Source organism: Rattus norvegicus, chromosome 1 (assembly GCF_021556685.1).
Source record: "Rattus norvegicus strain SHRSP/BbbUtx chromosome 1, alternate assembly SHRSP_T2T, whole genome shotgun sequence".
Lineage (NCBI taxonomy): Eukaryota > Metazoa > Chordata > Mammalia > Rodentia > Muridae > Rattus > Rattus norvegicus.
The window spans coordinates 182,654,547-182,676,658 of NC_141534.1; the positions used below are offsets into that span (position 1 = coordinate 182,654,547).

The window sequence follows — 22,112 nt, forward strand, 5'->3', positions numbered from 1 at the left end:
CTGTGTCTTTCCTTTCACTCAGGACACAAGGATTAAAGCCCTACCCAACCCAGATACTGTGCCTGAGCCATCGTTTATCAAGTGGTCCTCAATAGTTATGGGCAGCAAATTACAGTCAACATTCCCCTCAAGCATCGCTGAAGTAACTCTTCCTGAGCCTTGGTATTCATGCATTTGTAAAAATGGGTCAGGGGTGTTCTGGAAGGTCCTCCTGCCTTGTAGCTAAGGCGTCTAGTCAGTCATCATTTGAACAATTCTTTTATTGCTCTTCTACATCGATAAGACTTTCTATCCACCTTAGTCTCACAGAAAGTCATGCGTGTGTATGAAGCAGACTTGTTGCCAGTCTGTCGGGTTTGGGACGCTACAGAATGGGTGTTATTTCCTCACAGAGGTATCCAGCCTTGTTTATAGAAGGAGAAAAGCCAGGGCGCCTCGAGATATGTGCTCACACTGCCTTAATGACCTTCAGTCATCAGAGGGATATCCCCGATTCTTTAACCCTTTGCTAACATAACACCCATGTTTGTGTGATTATAACATGCACACACACACACACACACACACACACACACACACACACATACACCTTTGTTCAACAAGTATGACCATAGCCCTCGAGGTCTTATCACCTCTGAATTGATATAAGCCAAAGACTCAACAGCACCTGGCTAGCTGGGACTGACACAGGAAGCAATAGGAGACGTTAGATCTATCCGTAGATCACATGAAACCTTGCCCTCTCAAATTCTAAAAATATATGCTTCAATTTTTTAAAACTAAATTAGCACAAATTTAATTTTATGCTAACCTGCCCAGAGCAGCAAGTACTATGGATAATTATACCATATACTTTATATTTACATATTTATATATACTATATAATATTATTGCCATAATTACAAGTGTAAAGGAAACACTCTTCTTCAATATTGACCCATTTTTCAGATTTCCTAATGTGACAGCCATTCTAAACTTTGCAGCCCAACACAAACTATCAAATATTTTCTTTAAATACAAAAAACACATGCTTTTCACAAAAACAGATGTCTGTTTTTTGAAATATTTTAAGCAAAATATCTGTATGTCATTTACTTCTATGTCTTAAATAAATGTAAATTGTGCCCAAAGCCTAGCCCTCCCCTGACTTAAGTTTTCCCCATTACTGGGTTTCTTCTGTGGCTCACTGCTGGTATTCCCCTCCAGGCCTCTGCCCTACCTACCACCTTCCTAACCATTGCTTTACTAGTGGTTCTGGAGTCAGTCACTCCCGCCCTGCTCAGTCCAGGCACTAAGATGAACTTAGGCGGAGCACTACCCTGCTTCTGCTCTCTACAGCTAAAACAGGAGCTGTGCAGGAGCCTCTGGTGCTGTCCAGATAGGGAATGGCGAATGGCGCACTCTCCTAGTGCACTCCTTTCTTTCTCTTGCTTTCAATGCTCATCGAATATATGATTTCTCACGTTAAGTGGACAATGTGGGTTTTTTTTTTTTTGTATGACAGGGGAACTAGGTGCAGTAGATGAGACTTTCTGGAAGTTTCCACCATTGAACTGACTTGCTCACATCTCTGAGTCCAACCCTCTACCTGCACTGTGCAACTTTTTTAGTTAAGTCTATAATCTGACAGGGAGGCCTCTTCCTGGCATTCTGGACCTATTTTTCATGGCGTACTAAGGATTCCCTCTAGCTATGGTCTCTTCCCATCTACATCATCATGTCTACTCTCCCCTCCTCTCTAGCTGCTGTTCCACCTCTCCGATGTTCTAAAACAAAACTCAGTCTCTCTCCATTTCTGCTGCTCAGTTCTTCCTTAGACCCATTTTGGTTCCTTGCAATCCTGTGCTGAAACAACTCAGGAGGAGATCGTCAACAATCTCCAAACTATTTAATCCAAAGTCAGCTTGATTCCCATCCAGTTTTGTGGCTTTAAACAGTATCTGCATGCTGACCATGCAATATTTGTATCTCTAGCAAGTACATCCCTCCTAAACGAACTCCTCTCTCTCTCTCTCTCTCTCTCTCTCTCCCTCTCTCTCTTTCAATCCTTCCTCTGTTTCCACCCCCTCACACTCACAGACACAGACACATTGACACAGACACAGACACAGACACACACACACACACACACACACACACACACACTTGTGTGTTCTTTTATGTGGATGCTAAGGACTATCTCAGTCATACAGATGTAAAACCAAACCCCTGCTCATTCTCTGGATTTCAGAGAATTCTGCTCATTCTCCAACCTTCATGTGGCCATTCTGATCTTGACAAGCAACCTTCAATTGCTTAAGCCAATCCTTAGTAAGAGTTCTTTCAGTTACAGTTAATCCATTAGCAAATCATGTTGATTCTCCATTGGGAAAATATCTAGCATCTATCTACTTCTTGGCACCTCTACTCCTACACACCTGGTTTCAACCACCATCAATTCAACTATGATTTATCCTAGGAGCCCAGCCTCTTTGCAACAAGCTGCCCCTCCTCAGACAAGTCCCAACAGTGTCTGGAGTGATCCTCTCAAAGCTCAGGCCAAGGCTCAGCATCTTTTGTTTTGCTTTGTTTTTAATTCTTCAAAGCCTTTTCTATTTGCCTAGAGTAAAACCCGACTTCACAATGGCCTGTAAAGTCTTTTACAGTTTGGCTCTCTATCATCTCTCTGATGTCTGTTCCTTCTACCTATTCCCTCTGCCTTGTCCCTAAATAAGCTAGGCAAAGTTATGGCTGGGGTCCTCAGGGCTTGCTGCCTTCTCTGCCTGGTATTGGCAGAGCTTGCTTTTTTACCAACTTGGGTCTTTGTTGTCTCTCTTAGGAAAATGTCCTGGGGCTCCCCTGAGCACTGGAACCCCAGCAGCACCCTGCCTCTTTCCGTCCTTAGTCCTTAGTTTACTTTTCTCTGAAGGCATTTATACTCTCCTTCACTCATTGGTTGGCTGTCTGGCTTCTTCCATCACTAGAATATAAGCTTTGCAAGGATAGGACTCTCCACTAACATAGCCGCAGAGCCCAGACAAGGCCTGAGCACAGGGCACACTCAGTAAATCCCTGCTGAATATGTCAAGTTACTGCATGAGGGAACAAACGGGTAAATGGGAGGGAAACCCAATGAGAAAACATAAGGGGGGGTTGGGGATTTAGCTCAGTGGTAGAGCGCTTGCCTAGCAAACGCAAGGCCCTGGGTTTGGTCCCCAGCTCCGAAAAAGAAAAGACAAGACATTGCAGACAAGAAAAGCTATGGGACTAGAAGTCTGGGAGGGACAATGACAAAGAAGAGGATGTAACAATCTTTAAAGGCGAAATGATTGTCCTCATAAACAGGTGACCAGACCAGATGAGCAGGACTAACCCGCAAGTCAGCAGGCAGGTTTCAGAGCCCTGAAGAAGGAAGAACCTTCCGGTACTGGAGGTTTCCCAAAGGAAGCAGCTCCCTTGGGAGGCAGCATACCAGCCCTCCAGGAGCCTGAGTGGATGTGCTAAGGATTACAAGGCTGCTGGGTGACATGAAACACAGAAGATTTAAGACTCTTCTGTGGCTTCACCAGATTCTGTGGGGATAAAGTCTAAAGCTATGCTACTCTGGTTCTCTCATCTTACTATTTAGTCTTGGAGACTTAAGACAAACAAACAGTTACGTGCACATAACCAGTCTGAGCTGAAGAACGTTGGCTTTTGCTGTTCCTCCACCCAGCCTACCTTCCACTTTCTCCATGGCCTCCTCCAGATTACTGCATCTGACATTTCCTCCCTCACACACACCACTCCTTTATTCCTTTATTTGTAGTCAGGAATTTACTCTCGACTAGCCAGACCTTCTCAAACCTCAAGGCCCTCCCTCCAGGGTGCCTGCGGTTGGTCTGGTCTTACTGCATAGGAGACTCCCTTCCTGGGCTTCAGTTATTCCTGTCTGTGTGTCTGGATGAGCATTTTATCATGCTTTATGTGTGGGCACCACCTATGGTGTGGCTGATGTGACAAACTATTATCAGCTAACACAGTTATACATTGTCTGGCTTGTCTAACCATTAAATGTGTCAAAAGACAAAAAAAAAAACCTCTTGTCTATACAAACAATGCTTCATGCTTTGGTGATTTAGTACAGAACTGGAAATCTTGCTGATATCTAATAGGCCCTTAGCAAGTGACTGCTTAGTCAATAAACAAACCAAAAAAAAAAAAAAATCAGCCAACAGCATCAAGCACTGTCTATCAGGAATCATTTTCCTAGAAAGCCCTTTTCCTTCCTTTACAGATCAATTTCAAAGTCAAAATTCAAACTCTGCAGATTTCACAGACAGGGGTAGCTGGCAAGTGTTGGGCTCTGCAAATAACAAACATATACATCAGAACAGAAGCTGAAGATACCTTGGCAGTGTTTGCACGCAGCTGACAGAGCAGAGTATTACCTGGGCTGGAGAGAGCTCAGCACTGTGGCAAGGTTCTTAAATCCCCAGAGTAGTTCTGGAATCATCTGGTTTTCCCAAATATAAAAGGACTATGTGTTTATACTCTAGAAGCCCTGTGGCTTTCAGAAGCATCAGGGCTCCGTTTGTGAGAATGTGAGGTGGGTTGTATGGCTCTGAGGCTGATGTTGTAGGAAGGGGTGGAAATACAAGCAGTCTTCTCACATTATCTATTGAGAGTTCTAAGCTGCTTCCTTACTGGTTGGTGCAGAAAACAGAAGAGCCAGCATTTACCCGTGTCTTACAGGCTTTATTTGACTTCTTTAGATTTAAGACTGAGATGGTAGATTTCTGTAACGCCTACCTCGTCCAGTAAGGAAGACGTCTCCCTACAGATTTCTATATCAGTTAGGCCACAATTAACTGGGGAAATAATGCTTTTAAAATAGTACAAAATAAATACCTGACACAGCTTTATTTTTTAAGAGTAACATGTCTGCATTTTCCAGATGCTAAGCCATTCCATCTTCAGAGGGACTCATGTTATTGGTGCTATGGTCATCCTTATTCTACATATAGAAAACTGACAGGCAGAGAAATTAAGGAAGTATCCTAAGGGCAAGTGGTGGCTTCTGAGGAGCAATGAGAAGCACCTGCTGGTCCAGGGAGGAAAAGGCATTGGAGCTGGAACCTCTGTCTCGGAGTCAATGCCTTCAGTACTGTCCTACTTGGGCTCTAACTGTGAGGGGCACACAAGGTTAAGGCAGAAGTACTTTCTACCCACGTCAGCCTAACTTAAATATCAATACCCCTAACTCATTTCCCTTGAACAAGTGGTTTCTCATCTACACTGTGCCTGTCATTCCTCAAATAGTGATGGTGTCTATCTAATATAAGTGATGTATTTTCAACAGCTTATATTCTTCACTCGGCAGAGCCTATGGCATACTGTGAGTATTCAATACCTTTCCACTGTGGTTGCTTAAAACGTCATCCCCAATGGATAGTCTTCAGAATCTATGTAATTCCCCACAAGTTCAAAGCTAAATTGCTACACGTATTTCCAAATAAAGAGCAGCTTTAGTAATGATTCACAAGAAAAATATATCATTATAGCTACCTGGGTCTCAGTGAATATCAATTCTGTATTCACAGAATAATCACAAAAACTCTGATACTTAATCTACCATTTGAAGGAGTTAAATCTCAGGCAAGGGGTGGGGACTCTTATTACATAGTACTGACAGAATTCTTTTTGCGATAGCTAAGTTTTAAAAAAAATCTAACTCATCAGTTATAGCTCTACAGTCATTTAAATGCACAAAAATATAAAGTAATGTATGTGGTGTTATTGGCTCAAAAGGGATGCATGTCTTTCAAAATCAGCTATAAAAATTGATCTTGCCCCATCAAGACGTCAATAGTGATCTTTGAGTTTTTGTTTCTTTTGCTTTCTGTTCCTCTGGTTATAACCTTACAGCTAATGAAGATCAATTTCCAAAGTTGAACCTTGGGGACTTACCAATCTATCAGACTTAACTATTTAGAAGAAAATAGGAATCGGTGAGTAGGGGTAATACCTAGCTTTATGTAGCAGATGTTCCCGGAACTGGGCAGAGAGACACACATATTCAGCACTGCAGATTGAGGATGGGCCATTCTGGTCATTGCCTGCCATTTGGAAGCCCTATTCATTCTATACACTAAAGCACCCTTCCTTAACAGCTCTTCCTGCACTGTTAGGAGCAGCTTAACCCTTGAACTCCCAGCTTCTTTTATCAGTACATCCCACAGTCATACACCACACTGGTTTCAAGGTCCATGAGCCCTTAGCAAACCAAACAGCTATGCTTATGTCTGTCCCAGAAGAGCTTGGGAGGTGCCTTTTGAGGGGACATGGTAAAGTGACTTTCTTTGCTGTTTGAGATGGCAGAGGCAAAGACCTAGAGTTGAGCTTTGATGTTTCTTCAACATAGAGAGCCACAAGAACTCTTTTAACCTTAGTTCCTGTATCTTATTTAGAGGACTATGGGTAGTGTGACTTGGATCTATGAAAACACCTAGTGCAGTCTAGGCATCCAATAAACAGCACATGTTACCAAGTCATCTACATTCAGGGAGTTACCAATCTATTATGTTTGACTGCATAAGATAGACTATAAGTCTGCACCAGTTCGTGTTGTGGTATTTGGATATAGGCCCATTTTAATGTACCTCAGCAAAGAAGACTGAGGTAAATGACATTGCTACAACTCATCTATTCAAGTAAGTATAGGAAACAAAAGAGTACTTTGAATAACCTTTGAGACTGTGGTCAAAGAGACCCACCAAGTATCATTCAGCACACAGGGCCACGAGAAGGTCAGGAATCACAAAAGCTCTCAAATTTAAATTTTTCAAAAGATAAACACAATTTCAGGGATGCAGTATCAGGTTAAAACAAGATGTTTATCATGCAGTCTTAAGTTTGTATTGTGTTCAAATGACTATCCTACTGAAAGGGCACTATGAACCTGTATTTTTCATAAACCCTCTCATTACCATGTGAATGGTCAAATTACATCGCATTGTATTTTGTGTTAAAAGCATTATTTGAAAAGATGCAAACGCTCCTAGCACGGAGGTATTTGGTAAGCCTATTTTGTCACATCTTCATTTATTAGTATGTTGGAATCTTCAATTAAGGCGGGACAATTTTCTTTATCCCTACACAGTCTCTGAACTCATAGGGGAACCAGGATGATATTTTTGCTGGTATAGCAGATACCTAGGAAGTCAAAAATGGTGATGCTAGGTTTAGAGGCACCATACACAGTACTGACTTCTAAGAGTTCTGCCATCTTGAATTGTCTCAGCAGCTGTACAGTATGCCTGCTATCATTCCTCCCATTTTGTATGTGAGGAAATGGAAGCTAGGCAAAAGAAAGGCCCTTGCCCTGGTAGGTGACAGGACCAGCTTTTCTTCAGACTCCCAGCCCCAGTTTTCTCCAGGAGCCTGGTGCAGCGCATTCCTAGGCTCCTTCATGGACCTCTAGGTTGAACTCTGTTCACTTCTGGAATTAAGTTTACCCTTTAGACACATGCTTAGCTCTCCTTTGCTCTTCACAGGGCCAGCTAGTGCGGCTTCCTTTCTGCCTGCTCCATTCCTCTCTCTCATCTCTCTTCCAGGATTCTCCCTTTGGCTGTAGCTGCTTCAGCCTCTGTCTCCAGAGTGGTCCTGGGGTTTCCACCCCCACAGGCTGCTAAGGGTCTGTGTGCTGGAATCTCTAGGCATCCATCTGCCCCACTTATCCTGACTACTGTGGTTAGGAGGGGCCTCTTTTGAATGCAGACAGCCCGTCAGCCAAGTTGAAATTTATACCAGAAATCTATTACCTAATTTTTAAACAAAATGACATGAAATCAGACTTGGAGATATCAAAAACATGCCCAGTTTCTGATTCAAGCAAGAAAATCCACATTGTTACTGCTTCCACCACAGAATAATTTACTGCAACAGGAGTTCTGGATATGATGCCAAAAATGAGGTCTTCTAACCAATGTCAAGGCCAATTATCTTGTGGCAGATCCCACAACAAAAGCAGATCGTTGTGAATGCAGTCAGAAGCACCACCAGAGAAGCCGGGAAGCTGTGGGGATTTCTAAGTCAGTTTTTACTTTTCCTCCCTGTGTGTCTGTGTAAATAAACTACCAGGAGCTCTGTGTGTGGGCACTGGCTATCTCGGTGAGCATGGACGACTTGTCATCACTATGTACATGTAGACTAGGGACAAGAGCCCAGCTGTAGGCTGGTGACACAGCAGAGTCTCACAGTCATACCCTCCATGTGTCACAGCCCCTCCTCCACCAACCTCTTTCCCAATACACATGCCAAGGGCGCCCTGTGATCCTTTCTTGGGAAGGGAGAGTGGGCTGCACTTGGGAGCACCTACCCCACAGTGAAGAACTGTCGCATCTCCTGCCTTCGTGAGCGCATCAGCTGCTTGTACTCCCCGATCCGGAGCTTCTTGCCGTCCACAATGCACGTGCGCTTCGGCCGGGGTTTGTACTTGTAGTTTGGGTACTTCTCTAGGTGGATTTTGCTTAGCCGGGCCTGCTCTTCATAGTAAGGTTGCTTCTCCTGGTTGGACATGGATTTCCAGCGAGATCCTAAACATGAGAATAAGTGAGAAGTAAGTAAGTAAGTGGTCACAGGGATATGGCATCTTCCAGACCTAGGCCATATCTCCTATTCACAGATTTTGCTCAGGAGCTCCTTTTACTACACACCACTTAGCCTCCTGACTTGTCCTTTGAACCACAGACCCCACCTCCCACCCGAAAGGAAGAAAGAAAGAAAGAAGGAAAGAAGGAAAGAAAAAAAGAGGAAAAAGAAAAAAAAGGGAAAAAGACAGTATTTATTGTATTTTTTTCTCAATGTTTTGTGGCTGGTGATATGCTATTTAAACAAAATATTATCATGATTGTGTGTGTGCACAGGTGTACAAGTGGGTCAGAGGACACCTTTGTGAAATTGGCTCTCTTCTTCCACTTTGACATCCATTCTGAGGATTGAACTTAGGTCAGAAAGCACCTTTGCCTTTTGAGCCATCTCACCAGCCCTGCTGTGCAATTTTAAAATGACTTTGCTACTGTAGCCAAGAGCTCCCCTGCTTACCTGTCTTTCAGCCTCTACCTGTCTCTCCTACTCTCCCTCTCTCTCCCTCTCCTAAAGGGTTAACAGCACAAATTTTCAAGGCATACTTGACTGACCACATTCTCAGAGAGCTTCTCTTGGTCTCAGAAATTCAGACCCCTCCCACACTGCAAGCATCTTCAGGCAAATGTTAGATTTTTACCCGTACAGTAACCATCCCGTGCACCATCCCCTTGCCACCGAGGAACATACACCTCTGCCTAAAAGTCTGTATCCATGGAGGTGCAGCTAGGGCCATATGCCCCATTCTTAAATTCTATAAATAATCTCTCAAAGAGGAACTAATAAAAGCACAGATTTTTTTTAAAGTATGGTTTATACAGGAAGAAGGAAAAGTATTCCTTTCTCTAATATTGTTTACAAAGAATTATCTAAACACTTAACAGAAGGGATTTTTTTACATGTATTGAATTGCATTTTTGTGTCTGGTGGATAAAGTGGTCGCAGCTGTGAAGACTGGATGCTAGCAGTTCTTCACTGGTGATTTTCACACATAAACAAATGGCAAGGTCATACACACAGTTTCAGTAGCCATCAATACCCTAGTTTGCTCTCACTGTGTCCCATCCTTTCCTGGTGGTTGCATGATCATCGGCTATGCCAAATCAGCTCGATATGCTGGCTGCCAGCAGTATAGGGTCCCAGGTTAGGAAGCCTGGTACCCTGGAAATGCGAAATGCACATTTTAATGGTTTACATTTTAATGGTATACTTTTAAGTTGCTCATAATGTCTTCACAGGATGTGTATCAATAATAGGAATTCTTCAAGGCTGCCAAGATGCAAAGGGAGGGTGTCTGTGCCCATCCCAAAGCTTACAAATGCCTCTATCCAAACGGAAAGGAACAAACACGAAGTTATCAGCAGCTGTGAATCTGGAGTAACATTGATTTCTTTTATGTCTTTGAATTTAGAAAAAAAATGCTTATGTGTAGATATTTTCTGTCCATTAGAAACATTTTAGCCTGAGAGGTATTTAAATTAAAAAAAGAGTATCATCCCCCTGTCTACTTCTGAAACTCTAAAACTGAAATTAATCTAAATGGGAATGACATTTAATATTTGCTATAAAATTTAAAAGTAACAACAACAACAACAAAGTAAAAAAACCGGTGTTTCCACATTCTACCCCTATTTGGTACAAGGTATGTTTTAAATTTTCTTAGAGGCTCCTGCCTCAAAATGTCTTAGAATCAAGTCAAATCATTTATTTTGTGACAAAACACATGTATTTGTGTGTGCCCAGATCACTGGCATTTACTCAGGTTAAATATTTATTGCTCTTGAACAAAACATTTAAAGAATTAAAGCCACAGTTTAAGCCTGGTGCTTCCCGGCAGCTCCTTGGGGTTCTGTTCTACAGCGGCAGCTTGAACAGAACAGGGCCGTCTGTGTTTCTTCTCTCAGAAGAGGAAGCATGTTGACTGTAATGCTGCATGTTGAATAAAATATGTTCAATATGTTGAGCACAACAGCTCCAAACTGTACAATCTGTGCTAGGAGAGCTTACCCTGATGGAATAGAGTTTAAGCTTGGGAATCTGGAGGCTGACGCAGGCAAAGCAGGACTCTACCCTGAGGTTCCTGGCTATGAAATGTGAACTGGGCATACAGAGTCAGATTAAATGTAGCTTTAGTTTAAAAGTCTTCAAGTTATCCTTAGAGGCACTGTTCCACACCCCGTGAGTTTCACACCATTTGGGGGCAGGGGTACTGCTAGTACTTGGTGAAATCTGCCAGTGGACCATGTGAACCTGGGCTGTAGGGTCTGTGTTTGCAAGGCTGCCTTGAAAAATATGGCTTTAAAAAGCCAGGTAAGAGCCTTAAGTAGCCTGTCCCTGTGAGTTCTGTGACCTCATTCAATAATCACTAAATTTACAATGTAAGCCCATTACTCTAAGAAATTCAGCTCTAAAGTAAAGTTTTTAGCCAGGCTTACCCTGATGATAATTCTGTTCAGGAAGAACATTTACAGGCCTTGTCTTAGTAGATAAAACATCCCTTCACCTGAACTGTGGTGTGGTAGCATTCTGAGAGAAAATAACCAGGGCTGCTATGGGCAGTTGGTTAAGTTTCACTTGCTCTCTGCCAATGGGCTTCTCTTGAAGGCTAACTTCTGCCCCTGCTTCACACCCTTACACCCACCCTACCCTCCTCGTGGCATAAGAGATCGGTGCCGGCTGGGCTGCAGCACTTGCCTAAGATTTTGCTAATGTTGGAGTTATGCATGTCAGGGAAGGCCTGAAGAATTTTCCTCCTTTCGTCCTTTGCCCAAACCATGAACGCATTCATTGGTCGCTTGATGTGGGGCTCGCTGCTGGCACGGCCTCGGGCATCCCTGTAGACGCGTGCTTCAGCCACAGTGGCGCCGCCTGTTGGCCAACAATAATACTGCTGTAGTTTAGCTGCAGAGCCATTCATTGCTTTGCTTCCTATAATGTCAGGGCAGGAAGAACAAGATGAGAAAAGGGTTATAATGAGAGCATTTCACACTTTTCTGCTTGGCTTATCTGCTGTCCTCTGGCCCATCTTCTGTTCCAAGGACCTTTTAGAAACAGACAGTTTTCAACAATGTTTCCACAGCCCTTTCTGACACAGCGTCAGAGTAGGCTGAACTGATTTTTGCATGTTGTTCAGTCCTATTCCATACACTACAGTCAGGTAAGACTGGGGCTGTGATCTGGTGGACTCTCCTGATGTAATGCTTTTTTCAAAAGTAAAGTCATATCAACCATTAGAAAAATCTGCTACTTCAAACTATATGTGTCCCCAAATGGTTCCCCACCCCCTCCCAGAGGCCTTCTGCTCCTCCACCCTGGTCCCACTGTCCTTCAAGTCCTGGTCAATTGCTGCTGCTTCAGGAATAAATTAGTTCAATGAAATGTACTCACTGAGCAATCACTTTTGAGGGCATCTTATGCACTGGGGGTAGAAAGGCAAATAAAGCCTTCAAGAAGCTCTCGATCTGGGACAGTTATACCTTACTGGGTCTGTGAAAGTTCTTCAGGACTGCCATTAGCAGGGCACCAGGAGAATACACAGCAGGATAGTTTTCAGCCCGTGCATGGGAGACATGACATTTCAGCTGATGGAAGGGATGAGGGCAGTCAGGAAGGACACTCAGGCTCCAGGTGTAGCCATGATGGTGAGGACCTCCATATAGGATGCCCTGACTCTGGACGCCAAGCTCATGGCCTGAAGTAACTACTGTTTATGTGACTGTCTCCTTCTGGCCTTTCCACTCCAGCTCAGGAATGTGAAATCCCGGAAGTTAGAGACTCTCTTATTTTCATACTTGTATATTAGTAATTCCCAAACAACATAGTAAATATTCATTATGTAAAAGGTAATTGGTCTTCAATTCATATGCAAAAATAATAGACTAAGAAATACTTGCTTCAAGAGTCCTGATATATTTCTGTTGATTATTATTTATGAAACCGTATCTAAATTCCTTGTCTTTGACACTTTGTGAAGACCTAAGTGATTAGCACGCAGGATGGGCAGCTCCTTGAGGCCGGAGTGAGGGCTGAGGCTTACTTGCAGCTGGACTCAGATCTGGTGATGCGTCTGGCATACAGAACTCTGGTTAGTAATATGTCTTAAATGAAGGAGTGAACAAGGTTCTTGCATTTTCATCTGCACATAAGTGTGACACCTGACAGGAGCTTTGATTTGTATTAACTACTGAATAACTGATTGAGAGCTATGGTAAAATGTGACTTGAGCACAGTTGGTGGTCTTAGCCAGTGTTCCCACTACACAAACTAGAAATACTGCCCCCCAAAGTTCAGTATACATTAAAACCAACACCTTCATCTTCTAGAACAATCTATTTAGTGCAGGCAGCACACCCCATCAATCTTGGGCCCTTCTGTCCTAGTTCCAGATACCTTGCTTAAGGAGCAATTTGTTTGTGTCAAAGCCAGTAATAAATTAGGACATTAAAAGGTGCTATTATTTGGAAAATATGGTCATCATTTACTAGAAAACAAAAGACAGGCAAAAAGGATAGAATTTCACTAATATTGTGAATTTTCCTGTCAACAGGAAGGGGGGCAGTGAAGCCACTTTCTGAAAATTATGAAAAAAATAACGCATTTTACAAACCGTCTTTCCTCAAGCCCACTAGACAGAATGATGCCTTACTCGGAAAGGCTCAGATCCCGAGATGCATAACTAATATGCTACCTTTTTGCCACCAAACCCACAGTACATTAATTTCATTTAAAATGCACTGACCATGCAGGATAAATTGATTTCACTTTATGTGGGTTTGACAGCCATGTTTATTGTGCAGTGAAATGCAGTGTAGCTCCCAGCTGACAGTATCCATCAACACGGGGCAACACACTGACTGCTGGGCCAGATGAAGGCATGCATTACTCTGGAAGCGAAACACTCATTCAGATACAACTGTGTCTTCTCCTGAGGGTCACTGCGGTAATTGATGATGCCCTTGGTGCCATTACTTTACAAGTGACATGGATATGGCCATTTATATACTGGCAGGTGTGCACATAGGCGGAGGCAGGCTTGTGTGATGTCAGATGCGAGAACATTGCAGTATTGTTCTAAGTTAACTATTATGCCACAGGTGATTAACACCCGAGACCTGCTTTTGCTGCTGTTGCTTCCTCTCTACTAGCAACAGCCAGCATCTCTCTTCTCCCTTTACAGTGTCATTTTGTGTGGCCATGAGACACTTTACCTTCCCACAGACTGACAGAAATCATCGTGAGATTTTAGAATTTAGTCCAGAGAGACATCCCAAATATTCTACCAATACGGATTCTTTCAGATATGTGCCCAGTTCTCTCTCCTTTGTCCCACTTTTGTCCCACCCCCTCCAGGCTATTACAGCCTCAGCTTCTTCTTGTTCTTTTCTTCAGGAGCTCTGTAATAGTATGCATCTTGCAAGGGACATAACGTAGCCAGCGTCTCCCTTCACCAGAGTCTCCCCTTGTCCTCTGCAGCATCTCCTACCTACACTCGGCCCCACAGAAACGTAGGGCTCAAAGGATGGATCCAGATTGGAAAGTGAAGCACAGTGCACACTGCAAAATGCAAAGGGAGAAAGCGACCAGCAATACTTGAGGATTTATGTCCACGTCCCTCCCTCTCCCTTTCCCCCTCTTTTTCTTGTCTCCTCCTTTCTCTCCTAGAAGAAGTGTGCAGAAAATGGAGGTGACATCTTAAATGGGGGAATAATGTTAGGAAGAGCCAAGATTTCAGAAAAAGAGACTTACCAAGGAGTCTAAAACTTAAGATCATGAGTTGGACCTGATATCTGACCAGATACTAACTGCAGCTGTGACTTTAATATGGGGTAACTCTGCTGTGCTCAAGTCCATTACAATCCACTGGACCCATGTGTCTGCCTGGCTTCCTCCTCCTCTCCCTTCTGTATATATTCTTTCTCTCCTGTCTTCCATGTCTGAGGTACTCCAAGGTATACATCATTATAGAGATGACATCTTGGATGTCGCTCTCTTTCTTACCTAGACATTCGACAGCAGGCTGACAATAGTTTACACTTCCCCTGGACTCAGTACTGCCAATGTCCTAGAAGGAGGAAGTCCTTTCCCAGATTTTACAATATCCAGATTCATGTTTACATTGATAGAGGAAACACAGTGCTGGACTGTGCATTACGCATGCTCCACCAGGGTGTTCTGTATTTCCACGTTGTGTAATATCTGTGCCACACACAGCTTCTATGAAGCAATCTCAGGTTCACCATACAGAAAGATGCCTTCCAATGAAGACTTCTTGAATGGAATCTTTAGATAGGAAATCTCTCGGTGTCACTGTCCTTTGTACTCTAAGATGGTCACTCATCTATCACTTGTGCTTTGGCTCTAGGTTTGAGAAAAGTGAAGAAAGAATTCCACAGAGATCTGAGAGACAGAGAAGTCTTAGAGAATGTTACTAAACTTCCCTAAGACCTTGTTCATGAAAGAAACAAGAGGATCATGTGACTGTTGTAGCACTAGAAATACATATGCTGTACATGCGTGTATAAATTCAGAAAATTCCATTAAAATGGAAATTACATGTTTTAACCCCCTTTTAAAAGATATAAAATATTATACATTAATTTCAAAAGATATTCTATTAACCTATATTTCAGAAACCCAAAATTCCCTTTCTGCTTTAAGTATCTTGTAAAATCTTTATATCAACTATGCCATGGCCTATTCATTTTTGAAAATATCATTTAGTGCACAAAGATAAGTATATTCTTAAATAACCAAATTCTGGTATGCAATGGCTCAGAGTTGGATGAGCGACTGGTTTGGGAAGTCAAGGGAGTCCCACAGAGAGTGGCTAGGCGTGTAGACTCACAGCCATGTGTCCAGGGACCACACCTTTCCTGCTGACCTGAGAGTCTTTACCCAGCAGCAAAGGCAGCCCCAAGAAGGCCAGGAGGACAGCAGGACATCCCAGGAATCCGAAGACTCAGTCTGCTGGGCCCTCCTGCTCTCTACAGTGTCCCTGCACCAGAGGGCTTAGGTTAGTTAATTCATTCTTTCTCCAGAGAAGGCTGTGTAAACACAAACTTTCAGGTAAACAAAGAATCTATAGGGAGAGGATTGAAGCTGCCAAGACAAAGGTTTCTTAGGAAGCTGGGAAGTGAGTGATTTAGAGAAGACAGAAGACTGAGCTTTTCCAGGTGGGTTGTTAAGAGGCTCACTTCCCCATCACAGCCTATGGCAATGGTCCTGAACTAATCCTACAGAGGGGCCCTTCCTGCCTAAGTCCCAGGGGCTGTCTGGGTGAGTGAGTCTGCAAGGTGGCTTTGTGCTTATACAAAGGTTTCTGTAGGAAGAGATTCTGGAAAATGCTATATTGTGCTTGGTAATCACTCCTGTGCATTGATTTAGCAAACTCTCATGACACATTTTCAGTGTATAGAAAGCACCGGGATAGAGCTCCACAAAGGGAAGTAACCCGGCATTAGAATTATTAAGGACTCAGTTAACACACAGTTAAAATTACATGCCAGTGCTAATGAAGGTGACTTCAGAACACTGCAAAGGGAAAAGATGCTATCAGCATCCTTGGGGTGCACAGAGATGCACCACAGGGAGGTTTCAGAGACAAAGTGCTGCTTGCATTTTTAAAGGAGAATAAGATTTGGTCAGTGTGGTGTGAAAGGGGTGCAGGGAGTCGGTGTGAACAAAGACACAGACTCCCAACTGGAGCACAGTGAAAAGCTTGCAATGGGTTTATGGAGAAGGAAGGGAAGTCCTAACAAATGAAATTAGAAAAATAAACAGAGCTAGATCGCTAAACACCTTGAATGCCAATCTCAGAAGGCTTGAAGGTATTTAAACCGAGAATAAATGTATTCTAGAGGAGAGCAAAGCAGAAACTAAATGAGCAAAGCACCAAACAGTCTCAGTGATCAACTGTGAACTCATAAGGAGCGGAGAAGAAGGTACCTGTGAACCCTCTGGGAAGCCTTTAAAACTTTCATTTTGTCAGAATGAATGAGAAAGACTGGAGTAAAAAAAAAAAAAAACAAAACAAAACCAAGTCTCTGCCGTCCAGTAGTAGCAGACTGCTTTTATCAGATCAAACCCAAAAGGATAAACACTTGAAACACTGGGCAGCAGTCTGAAGACAGTGCAGAGTTATGAAAGTCAAGCAGACACTGTAGAAGACTTTGTCCTAGAAAAAGGAAGTTTGTGTAATGAAATCCTGTTGTTGCAGACTTCCCACAAGGCGATAGATACTTCTCGGTGTTTGCAGATGGAGTGCCTGGAGTGTAACCAGAAAGCCTACCCATGCTGCTTATGGTGTCCGAGGACAGACTCAGACTATGCCTTCCAGCCCTGAAGCCTGAGTTAATTCCACGGCAAAAGGGAAGTTCTGTCAGGCTTTCAACATATGGATGATAAAGAGATGGATGTGGGATAGAATTAGTGGGATAGCTCAGGATGCTAGGAGAGTGAATCGAACCAGGCTGCTAAAGCAGCAACATTTTTACTGTCAGAAAAATCAAGGTTTCTGACACACCCTCAGAAATACCAACTAGAAGCACAGCCAACAAGCCAGTAGCATTGCAGAGAAAGGCTCTCAACACAAGCAGACAGAGATGAAGAACAAAATGGAAATTTTGATGATGTTTTTAAAATTCAGATTATATTCATATTCAGACTCATGCTAGAGAAAAATGAGTTAAATAACTCAATTTTAGTTCAGAGATTTTTATTTTCAGAAAGAAAACTTATGAAATAGAAGAGTACTACAGTAAAGATACTTTTTATAAAGCAAAGACTTAGTAATTTGAAAAAAATCAATAAAATTGGCATACCTATTTCAGACTAATCAACAAACAGAAAAAACAAGAACATCAATATTTACATTGAATGGGGGGATTTCACTGTGGATCCTGTTCACATTAAAAAGACAACAAAGGGATATTCTCAATGACTGGATTTTAATCAATCTAACAACTTAGAGGAAATGAGCAAACTCCTTAAAAGACAACTACTAAAACGTACTTAAGTAGAAAGCATGAATTCTCTGATAACTGAGGAAGAAATTTTAATTCATAAGTCAGACACCTCCCCAAGAAATCTATTTTTTTCTAGTGAAATAGATTCATAAAGTAAGATGATGATGATGACGATGACAATGATGATGACAATGACTGCAAACACAGAACAAAGGAAGAAGGACATTTGCCAATAAGCAAGTCAATTCACTTTGAGTTGAGTTTTAAACCTCAGGAATGTAAGATTAATTTAAAACTTAAAACTCAAACAATATACTGCCCTTGATCAATACAGAATCAGAAACTGGCACTGATAAAAAACAATATTCCTTCATGATAAAGGGACTCAAGAAGGCAGAGTAACAGAGAGTGTTCTTGTTCTGTTCAGTGCATTAGAAATTTTACAGCTAGGGTCACACTGAACAGTCACTCTTCACTGTGATCAGTCAACACAAAACAGAAGCACACAGATAGCGTACATGCTACTATCTGTTCACAGGTAGTACCATTTGTGTAAGAAAAAATACAAGGCATCTACAAAATCAATGACTAGAATAAGTGAAAACTCAGCATTGTGATATTAAATAACACAGAAATTAAATGTATCTATGCATTGGCAGTCAACAATCAAAATCATTAGGAAAGGGTTTGACCAGGTCTAGTGGCACATGCCTTTAGTCCCAGAATTTAGGAGATAAAGGAAAGTGTGTGGACTTCTGAGAACCCGAGAATAACCTGCTCTACATTGTAAGTTCCAGGCTAGCTACAGCTACACAGTGAGACCCTTATTCAAAAACAAACAAATAACCTTTTGTATGAATAACAATTATCAGACAATAAAATACTAAATTCAACCAAAGAGTGTTTGAGACATCTACACCGAAAGCCACGCACTTATCTTATTAGAAACCCTAAGTAAATCAAAATGTACCATTTATGAAGCAAAAAGTCAACACTTATCAGTACTTCCCAAATTTATTTATTCCTCAAAGAGTTTCTTGTAGATATTGACATGAGATTTCTAAGCCCATATAAAAAGTAGAGAAGGAGCAATGCAGGCTTGAGCAAAATTAGAAGACCCGACGGTCTTTCACCAACTAGGTAGGACTAAGCCAGGGAATAAACACACTGAAAAGAGTGACCTTTGACCTCTCATCCCACACTCAACAATTAATTCAAGATGAGATATGACTTGCAATCAAAAGTAACATTATAACACTCCATACAAAATAAAGAGCAACAAACACTTTAGAGTGACTTCAGAGTTTTGAGAGTCTTGAGATGCTGTATACTGCTCTCAGCTCATAAGAAAAATAACAAATTCAACTGCATCAAAATAAAGGGGCCGTTCATCAGGAGTCATTGTTGAAAACGGGCCAGCTATGGGTGACTGCCTATAACCCTGGCACTCACAGGAGGCTGTGCAAGGAGGATCATCAAGAATGCCAGGCCTGCAGAAGCTACATACTGAGTTCCATGTCAGCCTGGGCAACAGACTGAGACACTGTCTCAGAGCACACAAAATAAACAAATACCCAAATGTAAGAACAGGCTGGGGAAAGATTCAGTGCATGTATTTGGTAAGACTTTCAATCTAGAATAGCTAAATAACAGCTATAGAAACCACAAAGCTATAAGACTCATCTTGCTCTCTCCTTCACAGCAGACACCCTGACCAGCACCTCACCCTCTCCTGCCATGCTTTCTCTGTCACCCGAACCCTCCGACTCTGAGGAGAAATCAGCCTTTCATGCCTTAAAAACAGATGGATAAAAGTAAGCATGTGCTTTTTAGAAGGGGAAACGGGGGGGGGGGGAGGGTTGTAAAAGAAGAGATAGCAATGGAGGCAAGGAAAGCCGCTCTCATAGTTAATTACAAGGAGAGTGCAAATCAAAACCACACTGAGACCTCAGGTCACATTTGTCACAAGGGCACAACAACATGCTTGCCATGTTGTTGGCAAGCATGGGCCAACCAGCAGAAATGTGGGACAGTGAATAATTTCCTGGCAGTTTAGCCTATAAGACAGCAGTCTCACTCCAAGTGCCTCTCTAAAATAAATGAAAATGTCTGTGTAAAAATAGAAGGATATAAGAACACCATCATAGTTCTAGTAATAATAGACAAAACTTGAAATAATTGGAAAATGAGTAAAGTATGAATACTATAGGATACTCCCCAAAGAAAAATGTTTTAAAATCTGCTTAACTAAAAAAAAAAAAAGCAATACAATTTTAAAATGAAAAGCCAACCAACTTAGCCAATGACTTTTTCTGAACATCTTTTTCAAGAGCCCTGAGAAATGTGTGGTATTCTCAGATCATAATTAACTCAACAATGGTGTTGGTCAAAAAAACCCAAAAACCAAAACAACAAACAAACAAACAAACAATCATGGGAAGGCAGAATGAGCTCTCATTGGTTGCTTTTGAGTACGGGGGGCAGCACTTGCAGTAGGTGGCTCCAGATAACAGTACATAATCACAGCATTTCAGATTGCTTCGTCATCACTAAAATGATTGTTTCTCTTTGTAGGACTTAACAGTTATCTGATGCATGTGATAGCCTCTTATGTAGTTAGTAGGGATAATAAAAACAAGCACACTAGAAGTAAAAATATAGATGATCAAAATTTTGGTGGGAGAGGGGACATGAGAAAGGAATTCTCGGAGGAACATGGAATATCAGGAAAGAGGAATTTAAAATCACATTCAGTTTGTTCACCGCTCTCATCTTACCAAATCCAAATGGCTGTGGTAGAGATTCAGCTCATTACTGTGGAATTAGCTATGTCCAATCAGGGGAGCCCTTTGCTAGCTTCTGTCTTGCTTATGGTCAGAATGCTAACTTACTTTCATTACAAGCATACTGACTAAAATTAAAATTTGATATTTCTTCTTGTTTAAAACAAAAGAAAGGAAGTAAGGGAGGAAAAGGAGCTAACTGTCCTGTGGTCAACTTAGTAGGAAACATATTCTGTGTCTAAGAAAGCCTCCATCGTGAGGGAAACAACATGTTCCTCATGTCTGAGACATAGACGGCCAGGCCTGCAGGGCATGGCTTTTCCCTGCCTCTTTTATAAACTGTCAGCTGGATGTGTTTGTTTGTTTACTCTGGCAGTGCTGGAAACTGACTGAGCGCCTTGCACAGGCTAGACAAGTGCTTCACCACTGAGCTGAAGGGCAAGCAGGCCCTAGCAAGGCATACTAGCAATACTGGGGAAGAGTCTTGAGGAAGGCACATATGGTGGATATATGATTGGCTCTTCTGAGCTAAAGATTGGCGGAAATCTAAGAATCAACAGTGTAGAAGAGAAGGATGGGGTGCCTGTGGTCATTTGCCTAAGGCATTTAATTCTTCACTTGCCAATGTAGGAAAGGCCATAGATACATTTTCATGTCCTCATTTTCATCCCTGGGCTCTGCAAGTCCACTATAACAAATACCCTTCATTTCCTTCATCTATAGCCTTTGTCTAAACCAAGAAACTTAGTGGCTAAACTACAAAGGTAGATGGGTAGTCATAGGTAGTATACAAACAAATAAATGTTTCACTCGATATTCTGGAAACAGTTAATTAGTTGCCATTCCCAAATGATCTTTTGGGAAGCAACTTAACTTTTTGATAGACGAAGCCAGAGGTCATATTCCAAGAAAGCACACCAGGTGTGCTATGTAATTGTGCACAAAACAATATCTATGAAGTGCTTTCACTAAATACATGGTCTCAGTCCTCCTCACAGTACTCTGAAATGGGTATGAAGGTAGCCCTTCCGACCAAGGCTTACAGACTCTGTGAACACTGTACTAACCTGTCTCCGTCATACTATCAAGGAGCAGAGGCACACTTAGAACTCGGGTCTGCCAACTTTCAGTCAATCACAATTCCTCTAGCCCGTTCTCATTCACCAGAATGAAGGCTTCTTTCTCACTGCAGGAATGCTCTTCCTTGCGCAGCTTAGCATATCCAAGAAGCCTGTTGCAAGCTATGACGTTCATGCCCTTTACTGTGGTCTGTGATGCTGCCCACCTCCGCACCACACATGGCACTGAAGAAGCATGGAGAACTGAAATTACAGCATAAGGCATCCCCTGACTTCAGGGCTATGAGTGTTACTGTAGACAGCGCTGTTCTGTTCTTCTATTCAAAACTGTCTTCTTTTTAAAAGATTAACAAGAAGAACCGAAAGGGAATTCCCTAAGGTCAGCTCTGAGGAAACATAGACTCTAATTCAATAACTCGGCTACTGCCCTGAAAAGGCTTTAGTATTGCAACATCCATATGGAGCCAATTGGACATTAATGGCTAATCAATCCCTCTGCTTTCTATTCTACTTAAAGTGTCACAAACCATGTTTAGATTAGCCCATTTCCTGCTAAGGATTGCTCAAGATGTCTTTTGTTCTTTTAGGCCCCGCCTGATGTAGGCAGCTTTAAACAAACACAGAGTAGAGTGGTGCAGGAGTTATAACGTGCCATATGTGAGGACAAAGGGGCTATACTAAAG

The 22,112-nt window shown here is 42.2% G+C and overlaps 1 protein-coding gene across 50 annotated transcripts in view; it reads right to left on the minus strand.

Annotated features, from left to right (window-relative positions):
* Window positions 1–22,112, minus strand: part of Sox6 (SRY-box transcription factor 6) — a 608,765-nt gene that overhangs the window by 7,212 nt on the left and 579,441 nt on the right. For 40 of the 50 annotated variants that reach the window (XM_087657862.1, XM_087657680.1, XM_087657778.1 and 37 more), the window contains 2 exon segments: window positions 11,299–11,532; window positions 8,339–8,555 (listed from right to left, as the gene is read on the minus strand). In XM_087657862.1, the coding sequence (XP_087513988.1) occupies window positions 8,339–8,555; window positions 11,299–11,532 (451 nt within the window). 50 annotated transcript variants of the gene reach the window in all.